General features: G+C 42.8%; 1 protein-coding gene across 3 annotated transcripts in view; it reads left to right on the forward strand.

The window, feature by feature from the left end:
* The first annotated feature begins 263 nt into the window (after positions 1-263).
* The window catches only part of cpne4a (copine IVa), a 62,969-nt gene continuing 36,271 nt past the window's right edge, over positions 264-26,961 (forward strand). For all 3 annotated transcript variants that reach the window (XM_077013301.1, XM_077013303.1, XM_077013302.1), the window contains exons 1-2: positions 264-493; positions 9,144-9,342. In XM_077013301.1, the coding sequence (XP_076869416.1) occupies positions 9,172-9,342 (171 nt within the window). In that variant the 5' untranslated portion in view covers positions 264-493; positions 9,144-9,171. The remainder of the gene's footprint in view (positions 494-9,143; positions 9,343-26,961) is intronic.

Genomic DNA, 26,961 nt, shown 5'->3' on the forward strand with positions numbered 1-26,961 from the left:
TAGAGACTGTTATATGGCATGTATACCTAATAATGCGACTATTTGAAAGTAAGAGTATGTTTGCTGTTATACCAGTAAGCTATTTTTTTTAGTGTTTTTTATATATTTCTGGCAACTATCACTTTAATAATTCCAGTGTTTTTTTCTAACGAAAATCTACAATGACTCGAATTGACCGCTAGAGGTCACTGACTCTCCGGTTAAGATGTTGAGCGGGCGACGCTGGCTCCCATAGCTGGAAGCGAACTGGAAACTAACCCTAACCAGTGATCTGTTCCAGAAAGGGGATAGACGAACGATGCGCATATAGTGAGAGCATAACATATACTGGTGTACCGGGGTTTGTCGTTCCTCTATTTGCTGCTCTACAGTTAAATGAGGATGGAGTTTGTCTCCATGTATATCGCATACGTTTGCGCACTTTCCTCAGTGTAATTCCTTTGCACTAATTGAAAAAAAAACGACTGTCTGGGATTATTATTCAAGTTTGTTGGTAAGTATAGACTTTTCTTTTACCCATTATAAACTCTGTTTTACATGTATGGTTAACACACATATATATATGTAGTTTTAAAAGAAAAAAAGAAAACTAGTTTTCCCCGAGATGAGAAAAAAGATTTGACTAATATATTCTGAGTTGAAGTATATTCTCGAAGTGTTTTCTTGCTATGATGCATTTGAACGTGTGAAGGCGAATGCGACTGACAGGAGATGAATATTTATTCCAGACTAAATAATTGGTCCGTAAAGTTCTTGGACAGGTGACTGCGTGACACTGCAAAACATTCATTATCACAGGGGATAGTGAACATGTCACACCCTGCCCAATGGCCCCACGCACAAGTGTCTTTCCGACAGTTTGTTCAAGTTCGTCGTTCAGTATTTTGGCATTTCGGTGATTCCGGCATGTGAATTAGTACGTACTTATAATGAGGTTAATGATTATTCTTCTCCTTATAACCGGGTTCTCAAACGGATCTCCGACCAGCTATTGTAACTACGTGACGTTTCAATAAACTAGATATCTAGCAATATACTTAAAAAAATTAAAGTTGTGAAACATGCGAACTGGGAGATTTGTGCCCGATAGGTTGCGGGTCAGGTGCCGAGCAGTAGGCTACCCGTATGTACGGTTATGCGATGAGAGTCGCACTGGAACCACATCACAACAACCCGCAGGTCTCACCTCCTCAAGTGTGTCCAGAGCGCTATAACTTTTTGTCATACTTTGTCAATATTGTCATACTTTGTCAAATTCCAACTCAAACTACTCAAAATTTCCCTGTACAGTGGAGTGTTTTACCTTTGTTATGATCTATTTTGCGCCGTCTAATTGTTCAGCCCCCCAGATAACGAGGCGCCTGTTTGGAAATGTGGCCTATAAGTGTCGTCAATGCCCAACGAGATCACATACAAGAGAGAAACAACTCGCTTGTAGTTGAATATTTATGAGACTAATGAGGTGTGCTGACTTTTGAGCTTCTGTAAAATCCACTTCATCTTATTTCTTTTACAGGAGAATTAGCTCTGCGGCAACACAGACTTAATAATGAAACCTTGACAGACATCACATCAGAATCAGAGTATTCATCAAAGCACATACACAGAATTTTTCGTGGTGTAGTTTTCAAATATCGAATTAGATCATACGAGAATAGAATATAGATCTGGAATTGTCTTCTTATGGGGTTGGGGGTGGTTCTTTCTCATATTTTTTTAGTTCAGTGTTAGGGCTGCACGATTAATCGTATTTTTATCGTTATCGCGATGTGAAGTTTCACGATAAACACATCGAAAGAGCCACGATAACTCCTTGAATAACAGCAAACTCTAATTGCGTTATCCTCGTCCAGCAATAGAGGGAGCTATTCGCGCTGCAGACTATGATCACGTGACGTAAGTAGGCAAGAGGCAGAGTGAGGCAGAGTTGCCAGGTTCGCGGTTTTCACGCCAAATTGGGCTTGTTTGAAAATCCAGCCGCGGGTAAAAATTCTGGGGCCGCGGGGTGCGGTTTTTTGGGCTACTTTTGAGTTGGGCTACTGCGGAAGTTACAAGTCAACACTAAGAATCGATCGCGATATAATACTTAATTTGTCTCCAGTTCACACTCGCAACACCCCCCCCCCCCGCCGACAACTTACACTCGCAGATTTTGTGCGGAAAACTTTTGTAGGGCCTGGCAACCCTGGAGTGGGGTGAACACGCTCATCAGACACGCGATTTGGTTTAAGCCTGGTTTACACTTGATGCGGCGCGAGGGTCCGGGAGGCGAAAATAACGTAATCGCGGTGGCTTCGCCCGTGTGCAATTGCCTCGCGCGCTGTCGATTCACGAGGTCGTGCACCTCTCGAATTTTGTACGTTCGCGCGCGCCGCGTCTCGGCGCAATGAGAACAGTCATGTTTGCAGGGTTCATACACCTATACAAGGTGGAATTCAAGCACTTGTATGTCACTTTCAAGGTCCATTTCAATAATTCCCAGCACGTTATTGAATTAAATATTTATACATATACTCTAATGATTCGAAATAATTCGCTTTTTTATCACATTATTTAATGTTATTATTTATTTAAAGTTCGCGCGCGCCGCGTCTCGGCGCAATGAGAACAGTCATGTTTGCAGGGTTCACACCTATACAAGGTGGAATTCAAGCACTTGTATGTCACTTTCAAGGTCCATTTCAATAATTCCCAGCACGTTATTGAATTAAATATTTATACATATACTCTAATGATTCGAAATAATTAGCTTTTATCACATTATTTAATGTTATTATTTATTTAAAGTTCGCGCGCGCTGCGTCTCGGCGCTATGAGAACAGTCATGTTTGCAGGGTTCATACACCTATACAAGGTGGAATTCAAGCACTTGTATGTCACTTTCAAGGTCCATTTCAATAATTCCCAGCACGTTATTGAATTAAATATTTATACATATACTCTAAATGATTCGAAATAATTTGCTTTTTTTAATCACATTATTTAATGGATGTTTATTTTCAAAACGCCCAATCACGTTCTCTCATGTTTCGTCCTGGAATTACAAGAGGCTCGTATTTGTTAACGTAATACAAGAGAATTGTTCAGTCAGACAGATATTTGTTGTGAAACGAAGTAGTTACAATTTCAAGCCTTTTCAAATACTTTAGCCTAAATTCCAGCACTTTTCAAACCTGAAACACAAAGCAACATTAAAATTGGTCAGGTAAAAGTTCATTCCCCTGTATTTGAGGGGTGTTTTTTTATACTACTAGGCCTACATATCGTTTCGGACAACACTGCAAAGAATGTGACACGGCAAGATTAAACGCTTCCGCCGTTCGCGGAGGTTAACGAGGTGTGCGGAGTCGCTCACTCGTGAAAGTATAAACCTAGATTGAATCTATTGTTGAATAAACCTGCAAAATATTTGGAATTATTCTGGATTCAGAATAACACAGTAAAAAACAAAACAAATTAACGTGCTGCTGTTCAGAGAGACACTACATTTCTGTATTTTAATCTTAATTTATCGTGGTTCACATCGATATCGGGATATCCAACAACGTTATCGCACATCGCAATTCTAGTCCATATCGTGCACCCCTATTCAGTGTGATAGCTTTAGGAAGATAAATGACCCATTGGCCTACTGAGATCGTAAAACATTATTATGCCATCAAGCAGAAATGAGCACAATTGCATTCATGTCAGACATTACTGTTTTGAGGACAGCTGATAGTTTTCAAAAAAGTGTAATGTGATGTGATTTAATGGAGTGTAATGTAATGTTGTCTTTTCTGTATCTTGGGATTATCAAAGGTTATTATTTGCCTCTGTCTGCATCATGAAATGGTGTCGCTGTGTCCAGCCCTCTAATCTCTAATCTAAAGATCCATCAAGGCCAGGAGAGCAGTTGGGCTCACAGAGGTGATGAACAGAAGAGGTGTGAGGCAGGAGGGGAAGGTGCCAGTGCGAGGCCCCGCCCCTCACACACCAGCCCCGCCCCTCACACACAGGCCCATTCACCCTCCCTCACACTCATTCTGTGTGGAGGGAGATGTAGGGACCTCACAGCCACCCCTCTTTAATATTCAGAGCCCAGCGTACCAGACAGCCCTGTCCACCTGGGCCCGTACCCTCCACTGGGGCTGCTGGTGCCGTGCTAGTGGTAAGGGTGGGGGGCTCTGTGTTGGTCAGGAGGGCAGAAGCACATTGCTCAGTTCTGATAATCAGCATGAATTAAAAGTAGTCAATCAATGGTCAAAGTCATCAATGGTTGATAATGAGGAGAAGCCCTTAGTAGCAATATGCTTTCTACCAGTGTTATCCATGTTAGCGTTTTATGAACTTCCCCTGATATCACTCATTCGTCTGTTAAGGATCCCTTCCTGCGAGGGGTTTTTTACTCTATGATGATGCATCCTTTAATGCCTATGATAAATGACCAGCACAGTGTCCTTGAGAGTGGGTGTGTGTGTGTGTGTGTGTGTGTGTGTGTGTGTGTGTGTGTGTGTGTGTGTGTGTCTGCTTTGAGGTTGTGCAGGCAGGCGTTAGGCAGCTGGAGAATTGCTGTGATATTATGCTTTGGCGGTGGGCAAATAGAGCCAGTAAGACTCCTGAGGGAGAGGGTAATGGCATCATGAGGAGATCTGATAAGACCACAGTTGCAGTCCCCTGTGGAGACCCACACAATACCATACAAAAAGACCCACAAGGCAAGAGCCCAGCACACGGCACACAAGAACACAGGGAACAGCACACAGGAAGTAGGAACACAGGGAACAGAACACAGGAAGTAGGAACACAGGAAATAGGAACACAGGAAACAGCACACATGAAGTAGGAACACAGGAAACAGCACACAGGAAGTAGGAACACAGGGAACAGCACACAAGAAGTAGGAACACAGGGAACAGCACACATGAAGTAGGAACACAGGAAACAGCACACAGGAAGTAGGAACACAGGGAACAGCACACATGAAGTTGGAACACAGGGAACAGCACACAGAAAGTAGGAACACAGGAAACCGCACACATGAAGTAGGAACACAGGAAACAGCACACAGGAAGTGGGAACACAGGGAACAGCACACAGGAAGTAGGAACACAGGGAACAGCACACAGGAAGTAGGAACACAGGAAGCAGCACACAGGAAATAGGAACACAGGGAACAGCACACAGGAAGTAGGAACACAGGAAGCAGCACACAGGAAGTAGGAACACAGGGAACAGCACACAGGAAGTAGGAACACAGGAAACAGCACACAGGAAGTAGGAACACAGGGAACAGCACACAGGAAGTAGGGACACAGGAAACAGCACACAGGAAGTAGGAACACAGGAAGCAGCACACAGGAAATAGGAACACAGGAAACAGCACACAGGAAGTAGGAACACAGGAAACAGCACACAGGAAGTAGGAACACAGGGAACAGCACACAGGAAGTAGGAACACAGGGAACAGCACACAGGAAGTAGGGACACAGGAAACAGCACACAGGAAGTAGGAACACAGGAAGCAGCACACAGGAAATAGGAACACAGGAAGCAGCACACAGGAAATAGGAACACAGGAAACAGCACACAGGAAGTAGGAACACAGGGAACAGCACACAGGAAGTAGGAACACAGGAAACAGCACACAGGAAGTAGGAACACAGGGAACAGCACACAGGAAGTAGGGACACAGGAAACAGCACACAGGAAGTAGGAACACAGGAAGCAGCACACAGGAAGTAGGAACACAGGAAACAGCACACAGGAAGTAGGAGGGCTTTATGAGCAGTGATTAGGAGGCCCTGCTTGGTTCTGCTGTTCTACTGAGTCAGTGATGTCGATTATTTATTTGCAGGATTGTTTCAGGTTGACTAAAATCTTAGGTCATATCTTTGTTTCTTCAACTTCATGATTTGTAATTTTTTGTAACACTATCAGACCTTTGACTCATTTAGACTTCAGGTCACTCTGGTCCAGTCAAATTTATGAGGTTTTAAATTAATTTTAGGTTTTAAAGAAAAAACTGTGAAATGGAAGTTTTTGGTTGACACCGAACAGGTATTGCCTTCAATCAGATGGAAGACAGTGTGGAACATCTTGGTCTTAAAAAAGCATGTTAATTTGGTCCTAAACAAGCGTCTGTGGACATGTGATCATGGCGTGCTGGGCTGAAATGTCTCGGTTGCTCCAGGGGACACTGAGTTTACAGGTGAGCGCTGCAGGGCGTTTCTGGACAGAGCTGAGGGTCGTGCTGCGTCACCCCGGGCCGTCTCGCTCCACCACTCCAGGTGACTGACATCTGTGCCACTTCGCCCTGGGTAGCGGGACAGGCTGTAATTACTCAGGCCCGTGGGCAGCCCAACTATTGACTCGTGTGGCGTAATTGACAGTTTCGCGGGAGGGGCGTTGGTGGTGACGCCGTTCTCCTGCGGCTCCTTGCAAGGCGCCTGTGGAGGTGCAAAGGAGGCCGAGGAGCTCGCAATTACGCCAGCTCATTCTCTGGATTTGGCAGGTGCACTCTGGGAAAATGAGGGAATTGCCTTTAGAGTGTCTGCACGATGGATTGTTGGGAAGACTCTCTCTCTCTCTCTCTCTCTCTCTCTCTCTCCGCTCGGTCTTCTGCTCGCTGTTGTGGTCACAGATTAGAGGGATCAGCAGAGTGGAAAGGCTGGCCAAAGCAGGCTTCGCCATGGGAAATTGAGGGATCGGCTCATTTTAACGCTCCAGGAAGCTGTGTGCTACTTATCTCTGAATACTTCCCCCCCCCTGGTTACCCCTGGCTCTGTCGTGATCCCTCTCCTATGGCTCCCCCGTCTGAAACACGGAGCTGTTTTTCGTTGTCTTGTTTCCTGATTACGTACTGACAGCTAATTACGGCGGGAAGCGAAGGCCCGGCAGGAGGGAACCACGCCGCACTGCTCCAGGTGTGCCCCCGCTGCGCTGAGGCCCCGGAGGCTGGAGTTACTGCTCATCTCCACCGCAGGCGGAGGAGGCGGACGGAGTGGGAGCCGCCACCAAGATGAGACGAGGCGAGACCTAACCGCACACGTCCCCTTCAGCTTGGGCTCCGCACTCTGCCTGTGAGGGACGCCCCTCCATCACAGCCCCAAGCTCCCTGGCCGCCCTCTCGCTCTCGTTAGCGGTTTAATTCAGCAAGCTTCTTCATGCGAAGAAGTCCATGAAAAAGTCCAGCCTTGGGATGAATAGGCATCATGAACCGTATGGTGAAGGGGTTGGGTGGGTGGGGGTGGGGGGGGGGGGTGATGAGGTTGAGTTCATGGCTCCTGTGCTCAAGACTCATGACACTGTGTTGGTCAGTGTTCTTTCCGCTCTGATACACTTTCAGCTTTCTGCTTCAGCTGTGAAACTGCCCACTTTCTCAGTATCTTTCTCGGTTTACACATTGACTGAATAAGCAATAACTTATGATTTTGCTGACAGTAAAATGCTGGCAGTGGTTTCAATGGGCAGTAAATAATTATTAATAATGTTATGTTAAATAATGTTTAATAAGAGTAATACAGGCCAGAAATAGTTAGTCTACAGTAAGCCGAAAGCATAGCTAACAGCACATCTCACTCTTGCTTTTCCAGTGGTAAAGTTACTTTATTCTTCCCTCAGTGAGCTGAGAGTACTTAAGTGTTCTGATTCATTTATGAAAGTGTGACTATATTTAGAATTACAACACACTACACTAGACATACATAGTTCATAGTCTTGTACCGTGGACAAATCCAAAGCCCACATGATAAATCAGTCCTATATACAGGAAAGGTCAACAGGAGAATAGTCCAACCAGGAGAGACACTGAAGGAACTACCTGCATTAATTCAGTGTTGTCCTAATGCACACACAGATCCCCACTGACTGAACTGTGTTCTGAAAATCCTTCAGTATATTCTGAATATATGTAACTCCGTCTTGACTATATGTCAGTTTACAAATTCAACTTGAGGAATACTTTATCATATCATTGTGCCACAGTTTTATTTTTAGAGGGGTCTCAGCTGTAATATGTCACCATTTCTGTTTCAAGCGGAGTCCCACTGGGGCATCTTCTACAGGGGCTGAACAACACAGACAAACCCTGCCTGCAGCATTTAGCAAAGGACAGCTACACACACACACACACACACACACACACACACACACACACACACACACACACACACACACACACACACACATACACAAACACACACACACACACACACACACACACACACACACACACACACACACACACACACACACACACACACAGCGTGGGGAAATGCTCACCTGTCTTGTTGGCCGTGATGTGTAATGTATGGGGCTGTCATCGGTCAGCATACAGCTGCTGGAATGATAGATGGTCATGGCTCGGTCAGGAATTGTACTTTGATTGAGCTGTAACAACCGTGGCGTGAGCTGTGCAGTAATTGTGGTAGCACACACAATAGAGCTGGCGTTAATCCCACCTCCAAATCTATCCCAGCTGCCACATGATGCACTCATTTCTCATCTGAACAAGTTCCACAGGTATTGTTTACTCATTTCTGACATCAGGATGGTCTAGAACTGGATTTAACAAATATTTTTTTAGGGTTGTTCTCTTTTTTTTCTCATGCTCTTCCTGTCTCACTTTCTTTTTCTCTCCTCCCTCATTTTTTCTCTCTTCCTCTCTGGATGTCTTCCCATCTCTAGTCCTCCTCCCTCCCTATCCCTCTCTCTCTCTCTCTCTCTCTCTCTCTCATTGCTTATAGTTTCATTTCAGTCAGGTTGTTGTCATTTTTCCTCATTTCATCTCAGAGACGGGGTGTTTGCTCTTCTGTGGAGGACCGTGTGCGTCATGGAGACACCAGGGTGAAGGTGCTCACTGCCACACTGAGTCTTCTTTCTTTGGCCTTAATCAAAACGCGTCTCTGTCCACAGATTATGGAGCGACGCTACATTACTCTGCCTGGTGTCTTCAGCATTGCATAGTTGAAATACGGCTTATTACACTGGAATCATCCCTGTGTTTTCTTGCTTATAGGTTTTATCAAGGGTTTTGTCTAAAACCTATTTCACTGTGCAGGATTTCCAGATAAACAGTAACTCTGGATGAAATATTGTGACAAATAATCTTTCACCAGTGTTCGTCCTTTTAAAAACCAATTTTTTCCTGTCCTGCCTTTCAGCGTTTTTTTCAGTAGCAGTGAGAGAATCATGAATGACATCTATGAGTCGGCCGCCACCTCGCTGGGTCTCTTCAGTAGTCCCTGCCTCACCAAGGTGGAGCTGCGTGTGGCCTGCAGGGGCATCTCAGACCGTGACGCCCTCTCCAAACCCGACCCCTGTGTGGTCCTCAAGATGCAGTCCCACGGCCAGTGGCTGGAGGTCAGTTTCGTTTACTCATTAAGTTGGAGGGGATGTTCAAGAGAAAGACTATGCCCAGAAATCCAGTCTTAATTCTTTTTGCATCATTTCAGTAAGACCTGCACATGAGCAGATACACAGCCTGAGTGTGGACTTGTTGATTTTAATATAGCATCGTTTCCCAGTGCAGGATTAGGAAGGTCTGTGTTTCCTGCCATCAAAACTCCGACAAAACACTCCTCTCATCTCACCACTGTCTCACATAATTAACACACCTCAGGAAGTTAAGACGGGTGTGTTGGAGCAGGATGAACCCACTGACAGGAGCAGGACACACTAATCTGTAGAGGCCTGTGTATCTCAGTTTGTGTTACCCACTGTGCCGGACCAAACAGCCTTGTGCAGCACTGTGCTGTATGTACTGATGACACTCTGTCTGGTGTGTCCAGTGACTAGAGTCTGTCTGGAGATGTGGTGCTTGCAAGTTGCAGGTGCCTGTGAACATGCTGGTGGATCTGTGTGTGTGTGTGTGTGTGTGTGTGTGTGTGTGTGTGTGTGTGTGTGTGTGTGTGTGTGTGTGTGTGTGTGTGTGTGTGTGTGTGTGTGTGTGTGTGTGTGTGTGTGTGTGTGTGTGTGTGTGTCGCGTGTGTGTTTGTACGTTGTGGGCAGTCATGGCCTGGTGGTTAGGGAACTGGTCTTGTGACCGGAGGGTCATGGGTTCGATTCCCAGACCTGAGGCTATGACTGAGGTGCCCCTGAGCAAGGCACTTAACCCTCAATTGCTCACTTGTATAAAAATGAGATAAAAATGTAAGTCGCTCTGGATAAGGGCGTCTGCCAAATGCCATAAATGTAAATGTACGTTGCATATGTTCTCGGTGAGACCTTGCTGTCAGGTTGTGGGTCTTCTGCCAGCCCATCAACATCACACTCTCTTCAGCACTGCTCCTGTTTGCTCGAACGTTAACTGTTTATGGAAAGGCTCGGTTCCTGCTTGCTGAGATGTCTCTGCTGGAGGAGAACATGTTGAGATGTCTCTGCTGGAGGAGAACGTGCTGAGATGTCTCTGCTGGAGGAGAATGTGCTGAGATGTCTCTGCTGGAGGAGAACGTGCTGAGACGTCTCTGCTGGAGGAGAACGTGTTGAGATGTCTCTGCTGGAGGAGAACGTGCTGAGATGTCTCTGCTGGAGGAGAACGTGCTGAGATGCCTGGACGTTCTCTTTGTTGGTGGGGGATTATTGGGGCCCCAACATCCTCCCACCACTCACCTCATTCCAGCAGAACTGTGTCTGGGTCATTGCATCATCTGTGGCCAGTGCCACATTGCCATTCCCTGAATACAGGCAGAAAGCTAACACACTGTTGGTCGCTAGCCTTGCTAACGTTGGCAAGCTGACTACAGCCGCAGTGCTTTGCTGCTGTGATCTAGCCCAGTGTGGAGCAACAACGTGACTGTAACCCTGGAGACCACCCCCTTTACCTCTCAGAGGAGTAGGTTTGAACAACAGACACAGCTAAAAATACAGCCTGCTACAGCTGTCGCCCTGTCACAATGGGCTCCAAAACAGCTGTGTGGTGTTAAAATATGCTAATTGCATTGAGTTAACATCTGCTCATAAGTCATCATGGCTCCAGAAAAGTCCACCAGGGGGCGATATGCTTTGTTCCTCTCTCAAACAGATGAGTGATGGTAACAGTCCAAACCCGGCCCATAAGCTCCTTCTGGCTTCTCGGCTATGGGTTGTTCCTAGTATGCATGACTGCTACTCCCTGTACATTTCGTTTGAGATGTTTGAGAGGAGTGACATAATGGAACTCGTGCAGGCTTTAGTCTTCCAGCACAGAGAGGCGTCCACAGCTGTGCCTTCTTCTGATCAGCTCTTAAAACAAGGCACGTGAGGGGAAAAAAACATCATCAAATGGCTCGGAAAAGGAAGAGAATGTGGCAGTAGCAGAAGAAAGCGGTGACCACCATGTGCTTGCTATCTGCAACCCAAACCACACCTGTAGTTAACAAAGTCAGCTTCCGTCTATGTAAAACCGCCATAGTCAGGCATACTACATACTAGTCATCATGCACCATAGTCATGCATACTATATACTATATGTAAAGAAAGTATCTGGAACTTCAGTGGAGACATCGTCATCCTCAGGCACACCTGCTCCTTAATGTAATTCATAATTGAGTCACATCATACAAATACACCTTCTAATCAATATTTCATATCTGGTTGTTCCTGGCTAGCTTGCTCGAGGCTTGTAATGATAAAACATCTAGCAGCCTGAGCCTTCTGATTCCTTCCCTAGGGAAACAGCGTGCTTCTGCTAGCCAGGAACACCTGCTTACACACGAGTGCTCACACTGGCTTTCCTTTAAAGATCATTTTCATTCAATTAAATTATTGAATCATTGCATTATTAATTTTACAAATTCACAAACTACAATGTGCATGCAAAAGTATTATTTTTCACTGTAAAAATGATAGTTATACATGACTGTACATGTACTGTGACTGTACTTTTTTAGTCTGTCTCAGTTATTTGAGCTCTGAGACTAAATGATATAGAAGGTTTGTTGGTTTACGAGGAGTCCTGTGAGGGGATCGTTTAGCTGGTTTATGTGGCATCCTGTGAGGGGGTCATTTTGTTGGTTTTATTGGTTTGTTGCCTCGTGCTCCAGCACAGTGAGTGTGGTGCACATGCCCCTCTCAGCCCCAGGCACCCCGGAGCTCTAATTCACATCACCCCACACCTCTGCACGCACACATGTATGGATGGAGGCATACATGTAAATGTGTATGTGTGAATGTTTGCTGTCTGCATCATCAGCTTTCATCCTCGTCCTCTTTAAAGTGGTCAACCAGGAAAATCTGAACATGACCAGCAGCAAATAAACAAAGTGTGAGTGTACAGTATGATCGTGATTATTCAGTACTCGTACTGTACAGCATGATTGTGATTATTCAGTACTCATACTGTACAGCATGATTGTGATTATTCAGTACTCACACTGTACAGCGTGATTGTGATTATTCAGTACTCGTACTGTACAGCATGATCGTGATTATTCAGTACTCAAACTGTACAGTGTGATCATAATTATTCAGTACTCATACTGTAGAGTGATTGATTATTCAGTACACATACTGTACAGTGCAGTACTGTGATGTGAATAAAACCAAATAGTCAACACATTTTTCTTTATTTTTGCTGTGTGTCAGATGCCTTGTTTGCCATATGTTTCATCCAGGCTGGTTTCATGGGAGGTGTCTTCTTTAATCCCAGACTCTGCCTCTACTTGAGAAGAGATGAATTTCCCAGACTAGTTAGATTAGCTGTCAATCAGTGGGATGAAATAAGCACATGCATCTGGCACCTCCAGGCAATGCAACCCAGAATTTCATTAAACACACACACACACACACACACACACACACACACACACACACACACACACACACACACACACACACACACACACACAGGGTTACTATTACAAACCACTGTGCATAGCTTTAGGTGTTACACAGGTTTCTCTGTACCAGCTGGCGTGGGACACAACAGCTAACAAACTAAATTTTGAAAAAGGACATTTAAAGGGGACGGATGTGTATTCAATAATACAAGTTTATTCATCTATCAGTTGGTGAAGCATATGCAGATTTATCAGTTCCAAAATACCCGTTAAGACTTTATGTGATTGAGGTTTGTCTACTTTGAGCACTGGCTGTTCTTAACTGAAGTGTGATCACAGTTAACTTTAAAAGCCATTTTCAACTGAGCACTAATAATAGCACCCAACATAAACAACAACAAAACCACTATAACTTATTACTTCAATTCCGCAGAACTAGTCGACCAGTCGACCTCTGCAGCCTACACATAAAAAATAACAATATGAGCAGGGATGGCAACAAACATTAGATTATGTAAAACAAACATTAGATTATGAGATTATTAGATTATGAGTTTGGCCTTACGTGTTTGCAACAGTCCAGGTCACTCTCACAGTGAGAGGGCACACAGTGGATAAATAATAATTGTAGATTGATTATTGTAGATTGATTATTATAGATTGATTATTGTAGATTGGGGTCTTTACCATCCATCTTGTTAGCAGGATGAGAAGATCTTTGTCTGATTTACTGAATGTATGGTTGCATATTAATTTTATCAAAAATTCCACAATGACGTATCCTGCACTCAGGCAGTGGAACCTGGTCTTATAGCTACATGTCCCTGTGGGCTACACTGTAGTTAATGTAACATGACTGTTATCCAGGTTACACAAACTGTCGTCATTTTGGATATACACTGGGTTTGCAACAGATTTTTTAAATATGGTTGAATCTCTTAATTTTGTGCAACATATTTCTGGACCCACTCATATTCATGGTCATACGTTGGATTTAGTTTTTACTCTTGGGCTTAGCCTGGATGCTCTCAGGCTGGAAGACTTATGTGTTTCTGACCACAAAGCCATTATGTTCAAGTCTGTTTTTCTATCTAAAGCTGAGTGTTCTAAACATATTATAAGCTCTCTGGTTTTAAATGAGAAGTCAGCTGCTAGATTCACAACTTATTTTAATAGTCTATCTACTCAACTACATCAGTATACGGAGTTAAATGATTTAGTAAATAATTTTAATATGTTATGTGTAGATATTTTAGATGAAGTCGCTCCATATAAGACCAGATCAAAACCCTTATCCAATATCACTCCGTGGCTAAATGGTGATGTTATAGATCTCAAAAGAAATTATAGACAAGCAGAGTGTAAATGGAAGCAGTCTCAACTTCAGGTTAATTTTCTCTACATGAAGGACTTGATGTTGCAATACAACAATTTGGTCAGAGATGCAAGAGCTGCTTATTTTAACACTTTAGCATAATCCAAGGTTTTTATTTTCTACAAGTGAATCCCTTTTGAACGGAGCAACTTTGGCAATCCAGCTTTCTGCTATCAGCTGTGAACAGTTTTTAAAATACTTTACAAATAAGATCACTGATATCAGAGCTGATATTCCCCTGTCATCCAGGTGCATGGATGTTGCTCCTGTCTGCTGTAACAGGGACATTTTAACTCAGTTTACACAAATTTCTCTGGGTGAGTTAACACCCACTCTGGGTGAGACTGTGCAGCACTTGCGACCATCCTCTAGCCCACTTGATATTCTTCCTCCTAGATTTCTTAAAAATGTTTTAGAATATGTGGGTCCTTATCTGCTGAATGTGGTTAATCTCTTAGTTCTGGGTGTGTTCCTGATTGTTTTAAAGTGGCAAGTGTACAGTCTCTTCTGAAAAAACAGAGCCTTGACCCCAATGTTTGCTCTAGCTACAGACCCATCCCTAAACTTTGCTTTATGGCTAAGGTTTTGGAGAAGGTGGTCACAGGGCAACTCATCCAGGCATTGGAGACGAACAATATTTTAGAAAAGTTCCAGTCAGGTTTTCGAAATAAGCATAGCACTGAAACAGCACTCGTGAGAATTGTAAATGACTGCCTGATGAATGCAGATGCTGGAAAGTTGTCTATTCTGGTGTTGTTGGATATGAGTGCTGCATTTGATACAGTAGACCACAGTATTTTAAAAAGCTGCTTATCTGAATGGGTTGGCATATCAGGTTCTGCACATGATTGGTTATCCTCCTACTTGTTAAACAGGAAATTTTCTGTGTCCACAGGGAGCACAGAACCTTCAGTGGTTGACCTCACTTGTGGAGTACCTCAGGGCTCCATTCTCTGGCCAATTTTATTTTCTTTGTACATGCTGCCCCTTGGAGTTTTAATTAGGTGTTTCAATATTTCTTTTCATTTTTATGCGGATGACACACAGTTGTATATCTCTTTTAGCAAAAATGATTTCAGTAAATTAGCCATTTTAACTGAGTGCTTAGATGCTATGAAAATCTGGATGAACTGCAACTTTCTTAAGCTGAACCAAGATAAAACTGAGGTCCTGGTTGTGGGTTCTGATAAAATCCCTAGGGAGGTAGAGTTATCTTTGACCCTCAGCTACTCACTGAACACATCAAAAAAGTTTATTCAGTCATGTTTAATTCAGCTTAGGAACATTGCAAAAATCAAACATATTCTATCATTTCAGGACTTAGAGAGAATCATACATACCTTTGTGTCTTCGTGCATAGACTATTGTAATGCCCTGTACACCTGCCTTAGCCAATGATCTTTGGCAAAGCTTCAGATGGTGTAGAATGCAGCTGCATGGCTTTCATCCAGAACAAGATGTAGGGAACACATCACTCCAGTGTTGGCCTCCCTTCACTGGTTGCCAGTGGAGTGGAGAGTGAATTTTAAGGTGCTTGTTTTAACTTATAAGGCTTTACATGGTGAGATGCCAGAGTATATTTGTGAGTTATTAGTTCCCCATTCCACTTTAAGGTCACTGAGATCTATGGGCAAAGGGCTTCTGATGGTGCCGAGAACAAAACTCAAGCAAAAGGGTGACCGTGCATCTGCCGTGTATGCACCTAAACTCTGGAATAGTCTTCCTGTAAACATCGGATTTGCAGATTCCATATCATCTTTTAAAAAACTGTTGAAAACCCATTTTTATTCTCAGGTCTTTGAAACAGTCCACAATTAACTTTTGGAGTGTGGGGTTTTTGCTTAGTTTTACTTAATTTTGTTACTTACTTATTTAATTTCTTTTATGTTTTTATTTGTTATGCATTTTATGTACCTTGTATATTTTATTTCTTCTTAATTTTTTCCATTTATTTTTAGAGTCGTAAAGTACTTTGGAGCAAGGGCTCAAAAAAGTGCTATATAAATAAATTTACATTTACATAAATTTACATTTACTCACCGGCCACATTATTAGGTACACCTGTCCAACTGCTCCTTAACGCAAATGTCGAATCAGCCAATCACATGGCAGCAACTAAATGCATTTAGGCATGTAGACATGGCCAAGACATTCTGCTGCAGTTCAAACTGAGCATCAGAATGGGGGAAGAAAGGTGATTTAAGTAACTTGGCATGGCAATACTCTGGCTGGTGTGAGTATTTCAGAAACTGCTGATTTACTGGGATTTTCACGCACAACCACCTCTCGGGTTTACAGAGAAGTGCCATGTTGATGCCAGAGGTCAGAGGAGAATGGCCAAACTGGTTCGAGCTGATAGAATGGCAACAGTAACCAGTTGTTACAACCGAGGCATGCAGAAGAGCATCTCTGAACACACAACACTTTGAGGAACTTTGAGGTGGCTGGGCTACAGCAGCAGAAGACCACACTGGGTGCCACTCAGTGGTGGACAGTAACTAAGTAAATGTAATTCGTTACTGTACTTAAGTAACATTTCCATGTATCTGTACTTTACTCAAGTACTTTTATTTGGTAAGACTTTATACTTTTACTTCACTACATTTCAAAGCAAAACTTTTTACTTTTCACTTCGTTACATTTACAAAAACATCTCGTTCCTTTTGCATTTTTAAATCAACGCTTAATAAAATACCGACAGGTCAAAGTGTACCGTGTCACAGACTATAACCAATCAGCGCTCAGTAAGAGATTAAGATTTGTACCCTAAATGGCTGTGGATCTGACATGGCTGCAACAGATGGCTTCCCCCAACACCCCTGGCCTTATTTAGCCCAATTGTTTGAATTCCTCGAAAAGAAAAATGATTCATATTCCTCCTCTGCATTCCGAAGAACACATCGCTGTCATCATTTATGAACTCGCCATCAAACTTGAAAAAACAGTTAATTATATCACATCGAAATACACTACATTAACAGATGCTTTTATCCAAAGCAGTGTGCTAGTACCCAAATTGCAATCTGTGGAGATGCTAAGCGCCAGTTTAACACAGGAGACTCCCACATCAAACGTTAAAGCCGGGGACACATACACGCGAATTTGGCCAAGCGAAGCGAACTTCGCAATTCATTCCTATGAGGGAGGCGAAGGCAAACAAATATGAGCGAGGTGAAGCAAAATTATTATTAAAATTATTATTAAAATTATTATTATCAAGGTTGGGGGGGCGGGGCGGCGGCATGTGTGTAAAATGTTGGCGGGGGTGGGGGGTGGCGGCGAGTGTAAATTGTTGGACACAAATTAAGTGTTATATCGCGATCGATCGATCGCCGGTGTTTGCCGCCAGAGCTAACTAGTAACTCATTGAATCATAAATGTAGATCGGAGGTAAATAAACTAGATTTTTTTTTCATTGTGAGAAATCGGATGTCTGTCATGTGAGCGTGTGAAGACGGTCTCTGGTAAAGACAGTCAATGCGTGTGGAGCGTGAGAGTTGGCAACCCTGATTATTATTATATTAATTATTATTAATTATTCGGCCAAGTTTAATATTATGAGTTCAGTTGGTTGGGCTGCACACAGTTCTAGTTCTAGGTGCTAGAGCTTCTAGCTTCCCTGTCCCGCCATGTGGTGGACAATGTATAATCTCAGAAAAAGTCCTCCAAGCTAGGACTGAAGTGGCCAGTTCAAAATTATTGTTCTGTTTGGTGGTGAATTATGTTTTCATATTAAACGGTTTGTCTACTTGTCTACCTTTCTAGTGTGAATTATTAAATGGATAAAGTTTAGAAATGAATGTCGTGAGGATAATATAGGCTAGTTTTGTGTATTTTGTGTTTGCTAGGCAAATGTAAGGCACTGTTTCCTGTTCACCTGTTGATCGAGTAGGCCTAGGGGTTTTGATGTGACGCTAAGAAAAAAAAGGTTTTTACTTTTAATACTTAAGTATTTTTGAAGGCAGATACTTTTGTACTTCTACTCAAGTAAAAAATTGAGGTGAATACTTTTACTTTTACTTGAGTAATATTCAATGCAAGGTAACTGTACTTTTACTCAAGTACATAATTGGTGTACTTCGTCCACCACTGGTGCCATTCCTGTCAGCTAAGAACAGCAAACTGAGGCTACAATTTGAACAAAATTGACTAAAATTAGACAATAGAACATTGGAAAAACATTGCCTGATCTGATGAGTCTCAATTTCTGCTGCGACATTCGCATGATAGGGTGAGAATTTCAAGAGCAGGAAAACAGCAGGAAAGCATGGATCCATCCTGCCTTGTATCAACAGTTCAGGCTGGTAGTGGTGGTGTAATGGTGTGGGGTATATTTTCCTGGCACACTTCTGGCCCATGAGTACCAATTGAGCATCGTTCCAACACCACAGCCTACCTGAGTATTGTTGCTGACCATGTCCATCCCTTTATGACCACACTGTACCCATCTTCTGATGGCTACTTCCACCGGGATAACGTGCCATGTCATAAAGTGTGAATCATCTCAGACTGGTTTCTTGAACACGACAATGAGTTCACTGTACTCGAATGGCCTCCACAGTCACCAGATCTCAATCCAATAGGGCACCTTTGGGATGTGGTGGAACGGGAGATTCACATCATGGATGTGCAGCTGACAAATCTGCAGCAACTGTGTGATGCTATCATGTCCAAATGGATCAGACTCTCTGAGGAATGTTTCCAGTACCTTGTGAATCTATGCCACAAAAGATTAAGGCAGTTCTGAAGGCAAAATGGGGTCCAACCCGGTAGTGCATAATAAAATGGCTGGTAAGTGTAGATCTCAGTTCATGGCATAGCCTATTCATGCAAGGTCTTTCATTTACGGGAGCTGTAATGTTGGGATATGCAGTAAGAACAATGTTAAAACAATTGAGTCCTCTACGTTTGGAAGACTTCTGAAATGTGCTTTTATGTCTACTCAGATTCTGCAGGTGATGTGATGAACTAAGAACTGTCGCCTGGTCTTTGAAATACGCGCTGTGGTGTGAAGAATTAATCTGGATTAATATCTGAAACCACTTTGTAAAATGCATCACGCGGCTGTGAAAATGAACAGAAATAATGAAAGATGAAAATAAAGATGAATGAAAAGCAGCTGAAAGCGTCCAGAGCGCCACTTCAGACATCTAACGCAGTACCGGCCGCGTTTCATCTCCGCGCCTCGGAGACGCAGAACCGGCAGAACCGATCCGGCTCGTCTGCGTCTCTACAGACCTGTCGCTGCTGAACGACGACGGGACACCCTGTGGCACCGTTGTGTTAGTTTGTAAAGCTTCAGGTGTCATTGGCATTCGTTTATATCACGGTTTGTTAAAGGACATTTATACGGGTAGGAGAAATTTAAAGCGAGGCACATCTACATTGTAATCATATTCTTTAATGAATGGACTTGGATTTTTTAGCAGTAGGCCTATGTGGTACCCGCCTCCATAGGACTAATATAAATCGGTAAAAATGAAACACACACCTACAGTTTGACGTCGTTGGAATAAGGAAACAAGGCTATTTCATATATGAATGCCTGTGCAAAAATAGTTTTCCTGTAAGTGAGGTGTGATTAATGTTTTATCCGCAGTGTGGTAACCGGCAGTGTTTTCTCTCATCTTCTCTCCTCCAGTACTACATGCATTTACATGGAGCTCGCGCAAGCCCATCTTTTTCCCTGCCATGCAAAGGTCTTCTCATTCAAACCCTCTTCCACACTGAACTTTTCCAAATCCTGTCAATAAATTCATGAACAGAGTGAGTAAACATGTTTGGGTCAATGGAGAATGTGCCTGTTGCAAAGAGATGTTTTCAGCAGGTGACCAGTTTTATACATGTGGAGTCAAACCTTTTTATAGAACATTCTAGTCAGTTCAAAGGTTTGGACTGTTTGAATAAAAACTTGTGTCCTATGGTACTGTATGTATTTTAGGAATGCTGTTGAGTGCCTTAGCATGTCAGCTAGATTTCTGCACAGAATTGTGTTTTACCTTGTTAGGGCAAAAGCCATTCTTATAGTGTCTTATAGATGATCCTTCTCTCTCCTCTTCACACACACACACACACACACACACACACACACACACACACACACACACACACACACACACACATACACACGTGTGTGTGTGTATATACATGTATAGTGGTTAGTACCAAACAAAAGTGGTGCAAGAAAGATATCTCGTGTTCAGACCTCAGTATCAGGGTGTCCAAAGTTCACTGATGTATGTAGGGAGTGCAGCCCAGCCTATCAGCCCACGTGTTCTTTTACATCACGTGGATCAGGCGCACGTGAATCTCTTACCTGGGGAAGACATGAGCAGCCCAGCAGAGGCTGTGATCTGGGTAACGTGGTCTACTGGCAGTGGCCGTTACTGCATCATGACACACTGCAAAACTGAGGAAGATTTGAGGAAGCAAGAGGTGACCTGAGGATGGCAAGTCAGGTTGAGCACCTGTGGTGGCCATCCAGGTGCGGCCCACTTCACAAGCGCTTAGATGAGCCCGCTGCTAATGTCTCGGTGCCAGGAAACAGGAAATGTAATAAAAGTGCAGAATAATAATTTAAAAATGCTACTTCAGTAAAGGATGTGCTCATTAGAGACCCGGCTTCTAACGTTTCGAAACATAAGGATTTTTGTGCAACAGCCGACCTCTCCCCTCCTGACCTCTTTGTCTGCTCTGGTGCCTGACGGACTGTCTGTAGTCAGAGAACTAGACGGATGATGAAACGTTTTCTTTTTTTATCCATCATTTCATTCTCTGCTCAGAAAGACTGCGGCTTCTTTGTGCCCAGTGGCTGTTTTTTTTCTTCTGCTTTAGAGTCAGGCAAAGAAAGTGGCACTCCAAAGAAAAGACCCTCTCAAAACTAGAAAAAAAAGACTAAAGTGAGATTTAGTTTTTGAAGGAAAGAAACTCTCTGGGTAAGATTACCTCACATGAAATTAGTAAAACTCACCCAAAAATCATTCTGTGCAAAATTCTAGTAAAAAAAGTATCAAAAGAAATCGTCATTTTATTGCTGTGTGAAAGCGCATGTCCCTCCTAGCCAGACTCTTTCATCTTCACCTTGGTTGAAATGGGCAGCTAAAAATGCCTCCACTCACCTTAAGGCCTTATGGTCTCAAAGGATGAAGAGAGCTTTTGCTTTTGTGAGTCCAAGTTCCTCATCAGTAGTAGCACAGACTTGTTAAATAACACTTCCGCAAAGATGCATTTGATTCAGCCAAACTGTGGGCATCTGGATTTCTACTAGTGATCTGTATGGTCCTAATCCAATGTAGTCTACACCCCACCCCCCCTCACCCAAAAAAGATATCCAAAATCTAAAAGGTTCAGCTTGATCATGTCTCTCATATTCGAGTATTTTGTACGTTATAATGTCTTGTGCTCCCAGTGCTGATAAAGATTGTAAAGCCCTACATTTAAAGTGAAAACAGACTTTCATCCAAAGCTCACATTTAGGACCAAGAAATGTTTTTTTTATGGATGAAAGAAGCTTCAGTTATGAGTATACACCAAAACAATAAACAGTAACCAAAATACGTAAACACAATAATGTAAAGTCCTGTATGTAATACAATATAATGATTGTATGTTAAACTATATAGAATGTATGTGTAAAGGCTGGAACATACTTGCTGTTTGCCCATGCGTTCGCGTACACAACCGGCTGCGTTGTGAACGTTACTGAGAACATACTAGCCTATGTGCAACGCGTGAAACTGGAGGCATCCACTAGAGGGCAGAACGTAGAAAGGGCTTCGGTATTTTAACGATGCAAACATGGCAACACTCGAGGAGATTAGCCTTTGGGTAATTTTACGGTCACGGCAGAAAAAACGACGACAGCGATCCCTTCGTAGGTGGTATGTAAGGCCGTTAAATCAAAGACGTGGTGAGTGGCGAATTTGTGTCGTTGAATATCGTTGTGTCCATTTTGATGCTGGTTAGCGGCTACACTGCCCCTAGCGGTTTTGTGTGTATTGCACCTCGCGTACGCGTCGCGTTAACTTTTGGAGGACGTGCAAGACCTACGCGCCAAACCGACGCAGGATACGCGAAGCAGCCATGATGCGTACGCGTACGTGTAGTTAACAGCAAGTATGTTTTAGCCTTAATTCTATATAAAGCCAGTATGTAATACAATAGGCACTTAAACTAAATGTCATGAAACTGTATACAGCTGTTCAAAATATGCTTCTCTTCATGAGGCAATTTGGCTGGGATGATAATGAACACACTGGTTATGAATGTACTGGTAATGAACACACTGGTTATGTATGCAGTGGTAATGAACACAGTGGTAATGCAGTGATTATGATACCATTGCCACCCTTACAGTTCTGCCCATTGGCCTCCTGGATTCCTGCTTCTTCTACCCAGCCATCCTGTGGTTAGGAATAAGACCACAGACGCGTCCAGGAGTAATTGTATCTGAATGGGGGCTGTTGTATATGAATGGGTTCAGGTACACACACACACACACACACACACACACACACACACACACACACACACACACACACACACACACACACACACACACACACACACACAAACAGGGAAAGAGAACTGGGTAAAAATAAAATCAAAGGCACACAGGCAGGTGTAGGGATGATGAAACGTTATGTAATCTGCTGTAGTATATTCAGTTTCTTTGTTGTAGGTGTAAATTAAGTCACTATCCAGTCCTCCCATCCAATGGTGCCACTTATTTATTAATGTAAACCTTACACAGTATCTACTAGTCTACTTTATGTTTATGTAAAGAATGTTGTAACCATTGCTTAAAAAGTGCTACAAGAAGTTTTATTATTATTATTATTATTATTATTATTATTATTATTATTATTATTGCTATGTAATAGTTATAGCTTAGTGGTCATTATTTAATGTCTGCTAGAGTACTGAGACACAGCATCAGACGTTTTATAGCATCAAAAACATCTATAAAATATAAAATACACAAATCAGTGCACATTTGTACAACAGACATATACACTTGCTCTCTTTATGTAGTAGTTTTGAACAATAAGTCCGTGCCGTATATCTATCATAGATGAAGAATGTGTTGGGAAAAAATGATGAAACAAAAGCGAATTTCCAACAGAGGAGTTTATACGAGTTAAAGGAACTAAAGCGAATCCAGACATCAGGTGCCTCCTGTGTAGACGAGGTGCTCACCAACCTGCTCCCACCTGCAGCCTGAAACACATCTGGTGCCTCCATTCCTGGGTGGCCCTGCAGGCTTGCCCAGGTAGCGGTCAGGTATGGACTGGTTGTCCCCTGGAGAGCAGGTCCCAGGAGACCACTAGCCCCCCTGAAAAATTCTTGGGGGGGGGGGCCTTCTTCTCGAATCTGAAAGTGTGTGGGATACCATGTTCTAGGACCTCCGGGATGGGAGGCTTAGTCCGAGGCCTCTCCCCCTCTGAGCAGCACACAGCACCAGCTCTACCTCACAAAACAGCTGGACCAAGACTCCTGGTGTGAGTTATAAACAGGACTTAATTTGAGCCAGATCCTGCCAGAACAGGATCCGGGAACACTTTCATTTTTAAGAATGCGATCCGGTAACTTTCAAGCCTACTAATTTCAAGTTATGAAGAAGCATTGAACCAATTAATTGAACAAATAATTCTATAAAATACATTTTTAAACACAAGATCCACATTCAGGCTTCCTACATCGCATAAGAGCTCTCCCTTTTAGCGATGACTTTCCGCGTCTCCCCATAAAGCATCCGCCCACCCCTCACACGGCCCTAGTCCAAAGTCATGGGCATTTTTATTAAATGCCATTGGCATTTTTATTATTATACACAAAAATATAATAAAACAACACAAATAAATTGCAAATCAGTTTTACGGTTTATGTGGGTCATTAATAAAAAAAAAAAAATTATTTAGGCTATTACATTTTACAATATAAAATAGAAATGGTTGATGGGAAATATTTTGTGTTACACAGATATCAGACAAAGGCGCCAATTTGTCAAAATAACAGCAATCAATATGTCGAAAAGACAGTCAAACTTGCTTTCCTTTTTCACAAAAAAAAGCATCTGATTGTACTACTAAACAACCGAGACTTGAAGCAAATGAAGGCAGCGTCAGTGGAGATGTTACTGGGGCAGGTGCGAGTGTTCTGGAGTCCCAAGCTATATACTAAACAACTAATAAGGTAAGGAATGATTCTGCACTTAAAACACTTATAAAACACACGTAAATCATGTAAATAAAGTAATTTATATAAACGAATTGGCTTGTTATGTTGACATTTGTGCGCTTAAGCATTGCGTTTTGTGTGCGATCCGGTGACATTGGCCTCAGTGAGCCCTCGTCTCATGCCGCTGTTTGCAATCCGGCATCGTTTGATTTACAAATTAAGCACTGGTTATAAGAGCACTGACATCCCTGGCGAGCTCTACGGGACTAGCCACCCCTCCTGGCCGAGACCTGGGAGCTTCCCCTTGTGGAGAGCTCCATGGCAAAACGAGTCCCCAACAAGATGCAGGTAGCACCGCCCTGACGTCTACAATGCCGCTGTAGAGGAGAAAAGCTGACAAACCATGCAGACCAGGGAGATGAAAAGGGTGAAAAGAAAACAAAAAGGAGATAAGATAAAGACTTTTATTGTCATATTACTCATATAATGACATCTTGTCTGTCATGGGTGTAGGACGTGCAGGAAACGAAGGGAAGAAAATGTAAGACTCCAAGAATGAAGAATGAGAATGAAACAACATGAAAGTGCCAACAGGAAGAAAGCCAACATACCAACACTGACCAACGTACCAACACTGACCAACATACCAATACTGACCAACATACCAACACTGACCAACGTACCAACACTGACCAACATACCAACACTGACCAACGTACCAACACTGACCAACATACCAACACTGACCAACGTACCAACACTGACCAACATACCAATACTGACCAACATACCAACACTGACCAACGTACCAACACTGACCAACATACCAACACTGACCAACGTACCAACACTGACCGACATACCAACACTGACCAACGTACCAACACTGACCAACATACCAACACTGACCGACATACCAACACTGACCAACATACCAATAATAATCAACATACCAACACTGACCGACATACCAATACTGACCAACATACCAACACTGACCGACATACCAATACTGACCAACACTGGTCACAGAAACCAAAACGGCTTTAAAAGGGACATCAGGCGTGACAGGAGGGGGCGGGCTCAGGAGTGACAGCAGGGGGCGGGGTCAGGAGTGGCACCTTACCTTTGACATTCCCTTGGGGAACATAGTGTTTGATGCGTACTGTTATCTGTAATGCAAAAACTATATATTGAAGTTAACTTTATTATAACTTTATAACTCATTAGGGATCTGGACCCATACGATTGTAAAGCTGCTTTGTGACAACATGTGTTGTAAAAAGCGCTATATAAATAAATTTGACTTTGACTTTGACTTTATTAGCTGGCTAAATGAAAATTGCTTTCCTACTTTTTTCTTTTTTTTAAACTACTGCAAAAGTTGGGGAAATTGTAGTCTTAACAAAGGAGCTTTAGTGCTCTGTTCTGACATAGACATGCATACCACGCACTGAGCACAGTGTGTCTGGCCTTCATTGACTCAGATAAAAGCATGGAGTTTCTGAAGAGAAGGTCTTCAAGGGCTTTTGCTTGTAAAACGTTGATCTGCACTCTTAAAAATAGAGAGAGAGCACGAATAGACTTTGATATTTTATTCCTTCAGAAGCCTTGGGTCATCACTCCAGGGTGAAAGGTCAAGCTCAGGCTTACTGGATGCTCTCTGATCCTATGCCAGTTGACTGCGGGTTTGTCACTTCTGCCCAAAAGCACCATCACCAGTGAAGTGGTGGAGAGCGGACCTCTGATGACCCGACTCAGGGCTTCTCTCCAGAGATTCCTGCCCTATATTTTGAGTGGCTCTCATCTAAAGAAATATTACTTTGCCCAGCCAGTAGTTGGTTTTACAGAAAGCAGTTGAGGCTGGAGTGGGAGTGGAGCTGCTCTTAAAAGCTGCCGTTACATTTACGGCAGATCTCATGGTCTGACATGAGAGTAATAAATAGGTTGTAACAGGAGGGAATCTTCAGTCCCTCAGCTTGTTTCTTCTCACATCTCCCACGTGCTTATATAAAGAGAAAAACTACATATTTTTTGTATATATATATATATATATATATATATATATATATATATACATTAATGCTGAAAGAATGAAAAGACTTCATGTTCATAAGCTATCAAGCCCATAATCAGTTAGCTGGATTCTTCATGGGTGAGCACTCATCATTGCTGCTGGCTGAAGCAGCTTCTCAAAGGTTCTCACTCGTCACATATGAAGATAAAGGTATAAACACAGAAGAATGCATCTCCAGGGAAGTACCGGGAATACTTTGAAGTCAGGCATAGTGTAGCTGTTACAAATATGAACCATTTGAACAGTTCTTCTGAATTCTGAAGTTTATTAATTGTTCTGAATTTCTGAATTGTTTATGAGGTTCATAATAATCTGACCTTCATCAGAAAACAAATTCCAAGTTGGAGAATAGTAATAGCACACATCTGGGAAGTCAGTATGTGCTGTCCTGCCAAATGTAGGTTTCGATACAGGTTTATTTTCCATTTATCTTGAGCAGATGAACTTAAGTCATGTTTGTAGCCCCAAACAGCTGTTTGCTCTGTGCCTTTCGGTTGAGGAGGATTCTCAGTTGAGGAGAATTCTCTAAACTTTGAGTTGATTTTAGCAATGCTGCTGTCTCATAGGAAATCAAGAAGCACCCTTTTAGGGTG

Source organism: Brachyhypopomus gauderio, chromosome 7 (genome assembly GCF_052324685.1).
Source record: "Brachyhypopomus gauderio isolate BG-103 chromosome 7, BGAUD_0.2, whole genome shotgun sequence".
Classification (NCBI taxonomy): Eukaryota; Metazoa; Chordata; class Actinopteri; order Gymnotiformes; family Hypopomidae; genus Brachyhypopomus; species Brachyhypopomus gauderio.